A 13,754-nucleotide genomic window follows, 5' to 3' on the forward strand; every position below is an offset into this window, starting at 1 on the left:
CAATTTTCCCACTAATGTCAACAAAGCCATTGAAGGTGCTCTTTTTTCTGTATTTGCGTGTTCTGAAATTTTGATCTTCTGTTTTGATGTTGGAGGTAGCAACTCGAGTTGATTCTCTTTTATTTTTGGAACGGAACATTGTTGCTTGATGATGTTATATTGGCGGGTTTGTATTTGATATATTGTTAGCGTGCAAATCCATACAACTGACAGTAAATCGCATGGAGATACCTCATTAGTAGGGTGCAATCTCTGCATATTGGATGTTAGACCAATATATAATCACCTAATCTACTTGCATCCTTCTCCATTTCTATAAAGATAATTGAAAGAACAAATAACAAAAACAATTAGATGTTAATTACCATCCAATTTTCATAGCCTTCTCCAGCCTCCAAGCATCCTGTGAGTTTCCATATTAAGTGTAAATCCCTTTTGGAGCATTTCGTCAGCAAGCCTCAAAATCTCTTTACTTTTACTCTTCGCATACCCATTGATCAACATCTTATAAGCCCCGGGTTCCCATTGAATCGAAGGCATCCTTTGCCTTATTCATTTCACCTTGCCCACAATACAATCTGATCATTATATTGTACGTAACCCCATAAAGCTTCACACCTCTCTGACTCAGTAGTTCCAACATGGTAATGGCTTCTTCAGTCCTCTTCTCCTTGCATAAAGCATTGATTAAAGAATTGAAAGTAACTACATGAGGATGGATCCCTCCATTTATCATTCTATTCAGCAAGCTTGTTTGCTTCTGTCCATCTACCTGAATTAGGTGACAATATTAGGTTTTACACCTCCCTTGACTCATTAGATTCAACATGGTAATGGCTTCTTCAATCCTCTTTTCCTTGCATAAAGCATTGATTAAAGAATTAAAAGTCACTAGATTCGGATGGACTCCATTCATTATTCTATTGAGCAAACTTGTCACTTCCTCCCATTGCCCAGAATGACAAAAGCCTTGAATGAAAGAATTATAGGTGAAGACATTTGGTGTCACGCCTTTACGAGTCATCAATTTCAGAATTTCAATCGCTTTGGATGACTCCCCCTCCTTGCATAAAATATCTATTATGGAATCTAAAGTAACAATGGCAGGTGAAATTTCAGACGCAATCATTCGTGGCCAAACTTGCAGAAGGCATGAATTAACGTAGTATAAGTGATAACATCAGGCCTTATGCCTCTTTGGGTCATTAAATCAAATACAGATATTGCTTCTTGGATCTTCCCATCCTTGCAAAGAGCAGAAATTAAAGCATTTACGATAAAGACATAAGGAAAAATCCCCTTATTAACAATGTCAGCTAATAATCGTTTTGCTTCATCCCACTTGCCAATGCTGCAAAATCCATTAATTATTGCCTCAATTCTAATATAGTCAAAGCCTTCTCCATGCGTTTCTCCTTACACAATCTACCAATAATCGTACTATAGCATAAGCTTCCATTTCCATTCATCTTTATCAACAAAACAACAGCAAAACGAAAATTCCGTTACTTGCAAAGTATAAAAATAAAATAAAATATATACCAAATCAAAATGCTATTATTATTGTATAAAATAATTTTTAAAATTAAATCGTATATGATACAAATCTATTTGAAAAGCTATAAGATAATCAGATTTGAATATAAATATTTGTAATTACCCGCTTAAATTGACTTAGGTACTCCAATTATATTCTACTATCCAATCATGCAAATTCAATTACTAATTGGCTTCCTTTGATTATAAGTAACAAATCAGTGAATTAATTCCTATAAATCAATGGATCGAATCCCTCGTTCATGGCGATTTGAGCTATGAAAATACTGAATATCCTTTTCTGTTTGCTAAATATTTCTATTATGTTCCCTGCCTTTAGAACTAAGTTTTTAAGGACTAAAATGATAGTGTAGTATCCTTTTGCTAGCTGTCATTTTATTCTATTGGCCAGACATTTGCAGCTACAGGATTTTGTTTAGTTTTCTAAGGAACAATACTTTTGAGAACATGGATAGGTTGCTTCCTTTATCTTTTCCTTTTCATTAGTAGCCTAATGCATCACTAAAACCTAACAAGAAATAGCTTTCAAGAGGTCGATTCCAGCTTCCTGCTATGGAGCTCCAAATGGAAGTCATAGGTACTCACTAACAAGAAATAGCTTTCTTTTTCTGTACACATGGTTGATCAGTCATGGCTTGAGCAATGGCCAGAAAAGCAGAGGATCCTCCAACTTTAGAAAATTAAACATAACCATTTTGGACATGTACCAGTATCCAACCGTAGCACACGAGTCCGAGTACATAGCTTACTAGATCTTAGGTTCTCAAACAATGTATTTCCAACTACTATACCTTCCAAAGCCTGTCTAGCTCTTTAGGAAAGTATAGAGAAGATCACTAAAATGCCTATATAGATGGCATTGTTTCTGTCAAGAGCACAACTGTATAATATGCATAGTAGAACTGATTTCAACTTCATTAAGGGCTAGTTTAGCATTTCTTCTAAGTACTTTTGGGCCAAAAAGCACTTTTGAGATAAAAACATTGCTAAACAAGATGCTTTTGAGCAAATACTTTTAGGATAAAAAAAAATGCTTTGCAAAAGCACTTTTTTAACCAAAAGCAGAACCAGAAAATTTTAGTTTTTACTCAAAAGTGCTTTTTGGCTCAAAAATACTTTTGAGAAGTAATTCTGAACTAAAAGTCTAAGAAACAATCAGACTGCATTTTGGTGAAAGAATCTGGCAACAAAACTAGTGTACGAGTCATGTACCTTTCACCAACGAGGAAAACACAAATGAAGTATAACCAATGCTTAAGGTCTGTCCACAAATTTTCAAGTCGGCCTCTCCTCATATAATTTTAAACCCAGAATCATTGTTTATTTTGTTTCAGAACTACAGTCTTAGCCATTAGTAAACTAAGATTAAGTTTGACCAATCCCATATAAAACGCAACGGTGTCATCCTGTATTCTTCATCCACTTATATTTCCTTCTAATAATAATTATTACATAACATTCCAGAGCGATAGAATTAATAGTGCCACTGCCAAGGCTCTCTCACCTCTCCTTGGCATTCTCCTTCTAACATTGATGGCATTCGGGGTGACAGCCCTCAAGCAAAAGCCTGATTATGGCATAAAAAGAGAAACCAGTATGAAAAGTGAAGCCTGGTTATGGTGATGATTCATCTAAGCATGGTTTAGATGGAATAACAGCAGACAGCCCTCAAGCAAAGCCAGACGATGAAGAAGATATTCCCAACTATGACATTTACAAGCCTAAACAAGAAGAAAACCGTGAGGAAAAAGAAAAGCCTTATATTGTTAAACCAAAACCAGAAGAAAAACAATATTTTGGTTTCCTACCTATGTTAAACCAAAACCAGAAGAAAAGCATTATCATGGCAGTAAACCAGACAACTAAAAGCAAGCAAAGCCAGATGAAAAGTGTGTTATGGAGGAGGGAAAAAAAAGGCTGTCTACAAACCAAGCACAAGAAAACAAAAATCAACCCGAGTGAAGGAAAGCTTTACTATGGCACAAAACAAGGTAATGGCTTTACACCTCTTCGATCATTACCCTGTAAGTAAATTCATTTACACTTCTTCAATCATTATCCTGTAAGTAAATTCATTCGGCTTCACGCCTTTTTGATCCATCACCTTCAGTACTTCATGAGTTTTTTCTTTTGTTCCTTGTTTGCTGATAGCATCCAACAAAATGTTAAAAGTTTCAACATCAGGTACAATATCTTCAGCAACCATCTTACTAAGCAAGCTTGTTGCTTCTCCACATTGTCCTGATTTGCATAATCCATGTATTAAACAACTGTAGGTGACGATGTCTGGTTTCAGATCTCTCTGAATCATTAATTTGTACAAGGTAATGGCTTCTTCAATCTTTTTTTCTTTGCACAAAGCATTGATTAAAGAGCTTAAGGTTTCCACATCAGGCTGGACTCCATTCAACATCCTACTATACAAGCTAGTCACTTCTGCACAATTACCTAAACTCCACAATCCAAGTATTAAAAAGCAGTAGGTGACAATGTCAGGTATTACATTTCTCTGACTCATTAGTTCCAACATGCTAATGGCTTCTTCATACTTGTTTTCCTTGTACAAAGCATTGATTAAAGATCTTAAAGTTTCCATATCAGGCTGGACTCCTCCATTCAACATCCTACTAAACAAGCTTGTGGCTTCTGCACGTTTATCTGAATTGCACAATCCACGTATTAAACAATTGTAGGTCACAATGTCAGGTTTTACACCTCTCTGACTCATTAGTTCCAACATGGTAATGGCTTCTTCAGTCCTCTTTTCCTTGCATAAGGCATTGATTAAAGAATTGAAAGTTACTACATCAAGATGTACTCCTTCATTCATCATTCTATTGAGCACGGTTGTTGCTTCCGTCCATTTGCCCGAACTGCAAAACTCATATATTAAACAATTGTATGTGACAACGTTAGGTTTTACATTTCTCTGTATCATTAATTCCAACACAGTAAAGGCTTCTGAAGTCCTCTTTTACTTGCATAAAGCATTGATTAAAGAATTGAAAGTCACAACATCAGGATGGACTCCTTCATTCATCATTCTATTGAGCAAGCTTGTTGCTTCTTTCCATTGCCCAGAATGACAAAGTCCTTGAATAAGAGGATTATAGGTAACAACATCCGGTTTCACGCCTTTACGAGTCATTAGTTCCAGAATTTCAATTGCCTCTGATGACTGCCCCTCCTTGCATAAAATATATATCATGGAATTGAAAGTTAAAACGGAAGGTAAAATTTCAGATGCAATCATGTTTGCAAAGAAATTCCTGACCAATCTCCATTCGCCAAACTTGCATAAGGCATGAATTAGCATAGTATAAGTGATAACATCAGGCCTTGTGCCTCTTTGGGTCATTAAATCAAATACAAATATTGCTTCTTGGATCTTCCCATCCTTGCAAAGAGCAGAAATCAGAGTATTTAAGGTATAGACATTAGGGGAAATCCCCTTGTTACCCATGTCAACTAATAATTCTTTTGCTTCATCCCACTGGCCAACGCTGCAAAATCCATTAATCAACGAATTGAATGTAACAACATTAGGCTTAATTCTCCTATCTAACATATCTCGAAAGATAATCAAAGCCTTGTCCATGCAATTCTCTTTACAGAATCCATCAATAATTGTACTAAGCACAGCGCATCAGGTTGAAAGCTTCCATTTCCATTCATCTTTAACAGAAGAAGAACAGCAAAACGAGAATTCCCTGATCTGCAAAGTTCCCTCATAATAATACTGAAAGTGTATTGATTATGCGGATATCCAGTCTCCAATATTTTCCTAAACACTCCCATTGCCTTGTTAATCTTACCCTCGTCGCTCAGTCCAATAAGCAGAGTATTCATGGTATAATCGTCAGGTTGAAGACCAAGTTTTGCAATCATAGCCAACACAGAGAAACCTAAGTCCACCTTCTTCAAATTGCACAAACAAAGGATCCAAATGTTCATTGTAAAGATATTAGGTTGGAAGTCACTACAACCCATAATCTGTTTACACATGGAAACAACAAATGCACATTGTTCCATCTTGGAGACTGCTCCAAGCAGATAATTGAAAGCCGAAACTGAGGGCAAGGGTCTCATTGAAATCATGGAATTGAAAAAACCCAGAGCTTCATCAAGCTCAAGGGATCTTGATTTACACTTATGTATGACCAAATTCTCGAGATAGGTGGGTTTGGACATACCCATCTTGACATTTTCATCAGAAGCAGTAGAACAACTGGAAAGAAAACACGTAACGGGCAGTTTAGAAAAAGGAAAAAGAAGAGAATTAGGAAGAATAAAACCAGAAATCGTTGAGGTTATTCTCTTCGTCTTCATGACCGTCTCCATATCATCACTGTACAGTTGCAATTGAATCAGTCAGGACAAAACTATATTTGGTTCGGAGAGACCATTTTTTTTTAAATAATAGGACTGGACTTTATTGAAAATGAACTGGACCCAGCAATAAAGTTCAACAGATAACAGAAGCCCAGCAGCGAGACCCACCGGGCAAAAAGAAAACACAAAAGAAATCGGAAGAAGGAAACTAAAAGTCCCCTGTCAAGTCGAATTTAATGAAACTGCCACCCACCACTCCCCAAATCTACTTTTCGTCAAAATCAGAAAAAGGAAGCTGCTTTTCATCAAAATCCTTTATCTTCTTCTCCGATAGTACGAAAGACCTTTGAGATTCTCAGTCAGGTTCACGTTCCAGCTGCCTTCCCAGCCCCAGCGAAGCGACGGTGTAAGAAGGCACACTCCGTTCCAGGTAAAACTCCTCTTCTCTCTTTAAACTCTCTGTGGCAATAATACGAGTTGTCTGATTTACCCGTCTAAGAATATACTTAAACCATATCTTGTTAAATCGACCCTTATTCTGGTGTATTTTCTCTAATATAAGCTCCTATTTCTGGCTTGTCTTCAACATCAGCCTGACATTTTTTTATAATTGTTAACGCATCTCCGTCGATTTCTACTGCGTCCAAACACATGGTTATCCCCAACCTAACTGCATGAGCGCATGTACAAGCTTCCGCGACAAAAGAGGAGGCAATCCGATTCTCCACCACTGACTTGGAGACCAAAACCTCCCCCCTATCATTTCTGACCACCAACCCCACGGCAGATCTGAAGTGATGATGGTTAAAAGCCGCGTCAAAATTGATGCGTACGGTTCCGTTCTCTAGGGGTTTCCACTCTAAAGAAGAAAGATGTTTGGTAAGGCTTCTATTACTCATAGCATCACTTTCCTGCACAAATATGGTTATTATGTTCACAAACTCCCTCCCTGAATTATTTTGCCTTTCATGTATTACTTTGTTCCTCGCATTCTAGATAACCCAAAGTGCGTAGCAAAACGTTCGACACTAGCTGCTCGATCCTTCTGCAAAAACCCAGGTGAGCCACTCCCAGTTCCCCAGATTCTGTTTAGATAATACACAAACTAAATTTAAATGCATCCATACTACTGTTGACACATGACAGTCTCAGGATACATGTACAATCGTTTCCACTCCCACGCCACATCTTGGGCAGATTGAATTTGATCTAAGTTGTCTGTACTGTAAAAGTATTTCGAGACTTTCCAAATTGTAATTTTCTGTTTTGCTGGGAGATTAAGGCTCCATAATTTTTTGTCAAAGTATTTCAGTTCATTTTGTATCTCATGGGCATTAAAGTCAGTATTAGAGTCAAGTAATAATTTGTATGCACTCTTAACTGAAAACTCGCCCGAAGATTCACCTTTCCACACTAGCAGATCATTGTGTTCCACCGTGGCCAGAGGGATCCACAAAATTCTGTCTGCATCTTCAACGGAAAAGGCATCACGAATCACATCATCACATCTTCTTTCCAAGATCCATGCAAGCTATCAATTAATTCTGAGACTCTAGTTATTCCATTACCATGAATAGAACAATTGATTTTGTAATTAATAGATCCAGGGATCCAAGCATCCTTCACAACATTGATTTTGTCATCCTTACCCACTCTCCAACAGAGGCCCGTCTCCAGAAGGCCCCTAGTGGCCTAAATACTTTGCCAGGTATACGATAGTAAATTCCTAACTTAGCATTCAAAAAATCACTCTCTGGATAATATTTTACTTTTAAAACTTACACTAAAAACGAATTTAGATGATGTATAAGATGCCAGCCTTGCTTCGTTAATAACACTAAGTTGCATTTAGTTAGGCTGCGAAAACCTAAACCTCCTACCTCTTTCAACTCGCACAACCAACCCCATTCGCACCAATGGATACCTCTTTGGCCATGCCTTTTTTGCTACCAAAACCTAGACATAATACCCTTCAATTCAGCACAAAGCGATTTAGGTAACAAAAAGCATATCATAGAGTACGTAGGAATAGCTTGGAGGATTGCTTTAATGAAAACTTCCTTACCCCCTTGAGATAAAAATCTCATGCTCCAACTATGAATTCTCTGCTTGAATTTGTCCTTTAAAATTTGAAATGCCAATTTCGTACTTCTCCCAACCATGTTAGGGAGCCTCAAATATCACTCATAATCATTCTGAGTACCTAACTCCCAAGGCCCTAGAAATTGATAACCTATACCCTTCGACTACATTTGAGCCGGAGAAATTGTTGACTTCTTGTAATTTATACATTGCCCATAACAGTCTTCATACTGTTTCCAAATATTCTATAAATCACGAACCTCTTTCATTTGCCTCACCAAATAACATAAAATCGTCAACAAATAATAGATGCGTAATTAGTGGCCCTCCTCTACTCATCTTGATACCTTTAAGCAAGCCCTCATTCAACGCCCTATTCATCAAAATGGGTAAGCCTTCACTATAGATCAAGAAAAGAAACAAACTTAATGGATCCTCTTGGCAAAGCCCTTTACTTGGTTTGAAAACTTCCCTCACCTTGCCATTAACAATTACCGAATACAAAATAGATGAAATACACCGCATGATTAAATCAATCCAAGGCATGACAAAACCCATATGCTCCATCATTATACGAAGGAAGTTCCATTCAACCCGATCATACGCCTTATTCATGTTTACCTTTAATGCCATAGACCTTTTTTTACCCAATCGTTTTTGTATAAAGGAGTGCATAATTTCATATGCCGTTAGAATATTATCAGAAATCAGTCTCTTTGGCACACATGCACTTTGGGCACTATCAATACATCCTTTTAGCACTCATTGAAAATGATTCGCTATCGTTTTAGCAATCAATTTGTAAATTACAGTGCATAAGCTTATAGACCTAAAATTCTTTAAATTTAAAAGATGGGGAATTTTCAAGATAAGAACAATATTGGTAATGTTTAGGGAGTCAAGGGTCTTACCTCTATTTAATACCTGCAAACAAAAATAAAAAATCTCTCTGCCCACGATATGCCAACATCACTAAAAAAATAGCGCCGGGAAACCATATCACTAGAAACTTTCGTAGGTCTTATTCCTTTCAAGGCTGTAACAATACGTTTTGGTTAACATCAAATTATCTTCATTAGAAATACGCTTTCTCACCCCATCTAGCATATGATTGGTGATCACGTTTCCATTAGTAGTAAATAACTCTTGAAAGTAGTTTCTCACAATTATCTTTATTTTAGACTCTTCTTTCTTCACTCTTCCATCCTCATACTATAGTCCCTTTATTTTATTAGTCCTTTTCTGTGAGGCATACTTATGGAAGAAAGTTGTGTTCTTATCTCCCAAGTGTAGCCAATTCACACGCGCTCGCTATTCCCAAAACATCTCGTCTTTATCAATCTCCAGATTTAATTAATTTTCGAGTCAATCAACTTTTCTAGGATAACATCATCCCTCTCTTTTTCTAACAAATCACCTAATTTACTAGTTAATTGGCGGCGAAATTCATCCCTTTCCCTTCGAATCATTTGGCCCATTTACGCAACTTGTTCGAAACTCGCTCTAGCTTCCCAAACAAATCACTTTCATCACCACCTTATAGCTTCCTAACCTTTTTCTTAAAGGATTCTTCTATTACCCATTATGCCTCAAATTGAAACCGCATAAGTCTTTGATGAACGTCTTGCTTCATCTGGATAAGGAAGGGGCAGTGATTTGAATACGAATAGGGTAAATGTCGTACCATTACGTTATGGAACAAATTCAACAATCTTTGATTAGCCACTCATTTGTCCAACCTTCTTTGATATTTTTTTCGGAAGATTCCCCCTCTCCCATGTATACCATGTTCCAGAATAGCCCACATCCACTAAGTAACAATATTTTAAAACTCCTCAAAACATTCTCATCCTCCTCTCATCCCTAGGATCACCCTTTACTTTCTTAAAGGAGTACATAATTTTGTTAAAATCCCCATATACCATCAACGGGGAATCTTGTAAAGTCCTTAACAACTTTAAAACCTCCACAAATCTTTCCTTCCTCGAACATAAGGAGCCCCATAAAACCCGGTGAAACGCCATTGTAAATTACTCTTAGACTCTTGGACATTCACATCAATATGATGCACTGAGTAACTTTTAAGGGAGATAGTGCTATTACCTTTCCAAGCTACGCTTAAATCACCTCGCGATCCATCTGCAGAAACATTGAACTCATTCAAGTAATCGAATTTTATTATTCAATTTAGTCTCCATAAAGAAGACAAACTGGGAACTATACATTTTCAGCAAATGTCGAACTCTTCTAACCGCCCGTAGGCTCCCCGAACCATGGACATTCCAACTCTAAGATTTTTATTGTGATTGATTGACTTGCCTTGTGGTAGCCGTCAATAGAAAATGGGTTCTCCCCACTAGTCTTTCCTCCCTCACCATTATCTTATCTTCTATTCCAATAAAACTTTGAGTTCCAATCTCATTCTTAGGCCTCTTCTTTCCTTCACCATTTTCAATTGGCATCTGTTTCGCATTGTACTCCATATCAGCCTGACCATCTTATTGCCTCAAATTACTGTTACCGTCTTCCAAGTTAAGTCCTAACTATTGGGAAATATGCCCATATTGTAGTAAACAAGTAACTACTTTTTTTTATTTGAACGATGAATAAATAAATAAAGTTAATTTTACATTTCACTATCATGTCTTTTGTATTTTTTGTCTTTCATATTTTGCGTGCATAGCGAAATTGTGACAAAAAAATAATAGCTCATTGATCGTTTAAGTTCTAACTGAAGATAAGTGACAGTGTAAGAACGTTTACGTTGTGAGAAAGGCAACTTATTTTAATAGATAATCTAAATGAGTCTGTAATCCCGTAAGAGAATCAAAGTGAGCATTTGATTCAAATATTGAAAATAATTATTTTGTCATTGTAAACTGATAATTATATAGGATTTTTCTAGTAATTTTTACCACTTTTTACTTGAATTAAATATTAATCTTTAGTATTTGTTAATTAATTAAGTGAATTTTGATTAAATGTTAATAATGGACATGAACTTATAAAGTATGCAAATTTGTGTTCTATTACATGATTTTTGCATAAAACTTAATTATTTCATGACATTTATTAATATGTTGAATTTACTGGTGTAGGGGGACCATAGAGTTAAGCCTATCATAATGTTAAATGGACATGAACTATTTTCTCATGTGTTGCACGACATAAACCATGCAAAAATTGGGTCATTTAATTGTCACCTTGAACCAATAAAAAAAGATGATACATGTTGGATCAATTTGCAAGCTTAATGGGTCATGGAATTGTCCAATCTAAGAGGAGAGATGCCCAATTCAGCAACCACAATTGGGTTGCCAAGAAATCAATTTTGGGACAATTATTTGAAGGTCCTCGCACTTGGTAAAATGTTGAAAATCATCACACAAGATTTGCTTGAGAAATCGTCCACCCTATGGCTAAATATAGCATGATTTTATACTCAAATCAAGGAGCCAAATTACCCACCTTTTCACACATCATGGTCGACCATAGGAGGGAGAAAATTAAGAGAGATGTGATGCTATCTATAGTAAAATTAGCCACCAACTTCATCTATAAATACCACACTACTCTTACCTCTCAAATCATCCATTCATCCTTAATTTTCACAACATTCTTCATTCCCTCTCTTGCTCTTTTCATCCACGCCTATCATTCCATTTTTCCCTTAGTTTTAGCCCCCCCCACAAAAAAAAAACCCTTAAAGAGATCATTTCTTGGCCAGTCACCTTGATGAACCATTAGCAAAGGAGCAATGGGCGAGTCGGAGGAAAACACTTTTAATAAAAGTCCGCGAGACTGCTGACTTGAGATAGAGTTTATCCTTCCCTTACTTGTTGTTTAAATTAATCATGTTTGCCATGTGTTTTTTGATCTTGACATAAAAAATGATAGCTTAAATTTTTTTAGCTAGGTTAATTGCATTAATTTAATGAGATTTGTTTGATTCATGTTTAAAATGTTTGTGCCTCACTTGATCATGTTTTCAATTAAATTCAAGTATGTATTTCATTAATATGTGATTAGATGCATTAGAATTAGTTGAGCGATCCTAACCAGAAGACGGCTTAATTTATATTCTAGCTCGAGTAAGTTGAAGGTTCATAATAACTTTAACGAGCTCTATTATCTTGCATAGTTTTTAGGTTTATTTGATTAAACTGTTTCAAACCTAACCCGTCCTTGTTACCTCACATAAATAAATACTAAGAAACCTTTAGTTTAATATGATCAGTAAAATACATGTTTCACTGAGTAAAAGATTTCGAGAGGACTTAAGTTGGTTTCCAAACTCATGAAAGATCGAGTTGCCATGGAATATTTTTCGAACACTGGTAAGCATTATGAAAATGAATTAAATTGATTAATGTAATTATTCTAGTTTATTCATGTTATTATTGTTGAAGTTGTGTTTCTGATGCTAAATTGATTCATTCATTTTAGTTAATTATCATACTTTGCATTTAGATTAATTTGCATTCGGGATTAATTTTGCATTTAATTAATTTAACTTAGTTTAATCATCATCACCTAAATTATTGTGTTATTATCCCCAAATTGTTAACTTATAATTTTGCAAATAATTTATTAACATACACAGTCTCTGTGGAGATGATAACTTATTTTACTTACTTATTACTTGAACAACTATGTACACTTGCACAAAAATACCGTTACAAATTTTTGACATCATTGCTGGGGATTGTTGCCTTAATCATTTTTGTGAAAATATTCTTTATAGTTTGCTTTTTATTTTATTTTTATCTAACCTCTAACTTTACTAATTTATTCTTGATTCTTTATTTTTTATGATTTAATTTTAGGTGTTTATGAGCATAGATTAAATTATCGATTTATTACCTGTAGACCCTGAAATTGAGCTAACTTTTAGACAGAGAAGACGCAAGAGACTAGCTCAAGGAAAAACCGAGATGGACCTTGGAAATCAGAATGATGAACAAGGTAATGGAGTCAATCATGTGTACAACCCAATCCTTATTACTAATGATAGGGATCATGCCATAAGACCATACGTTGTGCCACCCTTCAATGAGTTAAATCTGAGAATTAGGAGGTCGGATATTAAGGCACCCCAATTTGAGTTGAAACTAGTGATGTTTCAAATGCTTCAAACGTTATCTTCTATCTAGTTATTGCCCTGACATTAATAGACAAAAGACAACCATCTTTATGGGATCGATATCCGACAAACTCACATCTGTCTATTCTACTTGCATCGACAGTGTACTCTTGCACATTATTATTGTGACATTTACAGCCGATCAAGTTTTTGGCATCGTTACCGGGGATAGCATTTGTTTGATGTTTATTTTTGTTATTGTGTGTATTTGTACTTTGTTTTCCTTATATATTATTTAATATTCACTAACCTGTTTTCTTTTTATTGCTGTTTTTCAATTTCATCTTAGGTGTTTTATGACCCAGAAAAATTTAGATTTTCTTTCCGACTTTGATCAAGAAATTGAAAGAACTATTCGAAGAAGACTTCGAGAACAAAAAAATATGGATTTACCATGGGACAATGCAGCCATACCCCTGATACAATAACAAAACGTTCATAATCCATTATTGCCACAAAATGCTCACATCTACAATAGAACCATACGAGATTGTGTAGTACCTATTCTAGATGATCCACAGTAGAATCCTGATTGTAAAACCTTAGTAACAATTCTCATACCACCAAAATGGCCTCTATAAGGAGCATCATAACAGTGCTTTAGGATTGAAAGCATCTCTTCTTCCAGAACATAACGTTG

At 35.9% G+C, this 13,754-nt stretch overlaps 2 protein-coding genes across 2 annotated transcripts; both read right to left on the reverse strand.

Annotated features, from left to right (window-relative positions):
- Positions 1–2,829: 2,829 nt before the first annotated feature.
- LOC128281864 (pentatricopeptide repeat-containing protein At1g63400-like) lies at positions 2,830–4,495 on the reverse strand. Its single transcript, XM_053020007.1, has 2 exons — positions 3,366–4,495; positions 2,830–3,278 (listed from the first exon to the last, which is right to left on the reverse strand). The coding sequence occupies exon 1, from the start codon at positions 4,493–4,495 to the stop codon at positions 3,596–3,598; it is 900 nt and encodes a 299-aa protein (XP_052875967.1). The 3' UTR covers positions 2,830–3,278; positions 3,366–3,595.
- A 36-nt stretch (positions 4,496–4,531) lies between these two features.
- On the reverse strand, positions 4,532–10,454 carry LOC128282052 (pentatricopeptide repeat-containing protein At1g12775, mitochondrial-like). The gene is made up of 5 exons (XM_053020266.1): positions 10,291–10,454; positions 6,867–6,974; positions 6,259–6,348; positions 5,198–5,785; positions 4,532–5,060 (listed from the first exon to the last, which is right to left on the reverse strand). The coding sequence occupies exons 1-5, from the start codon at positions 10,452–10,454 to the stop codon at positions 4,532–4,534; spliced, it is 1,479 nt and encodes a 492-aa protein (XP_052876226.1).
- Positions 10,455–13,754: the final 3,300 nt, after the last annotated feature.

The sequence above is a fragment of the Gossypium arboreum genome, chromosome 10 (assembly GCF_025698485.1).
Source record: "Gossypium arboreum isolate Shixiya-1 chromosome 10, ASM2569848v2, whole genome shotgun sequence".
In the NCBI taxonomy this organism is placed as follows: domain Eukaryota; kingdom Viridiplantae; phylum Streptophyta; class Magnoliopsida; order Malvales; family Malvaceae; genus Gossypium; species Gossypium arboreum.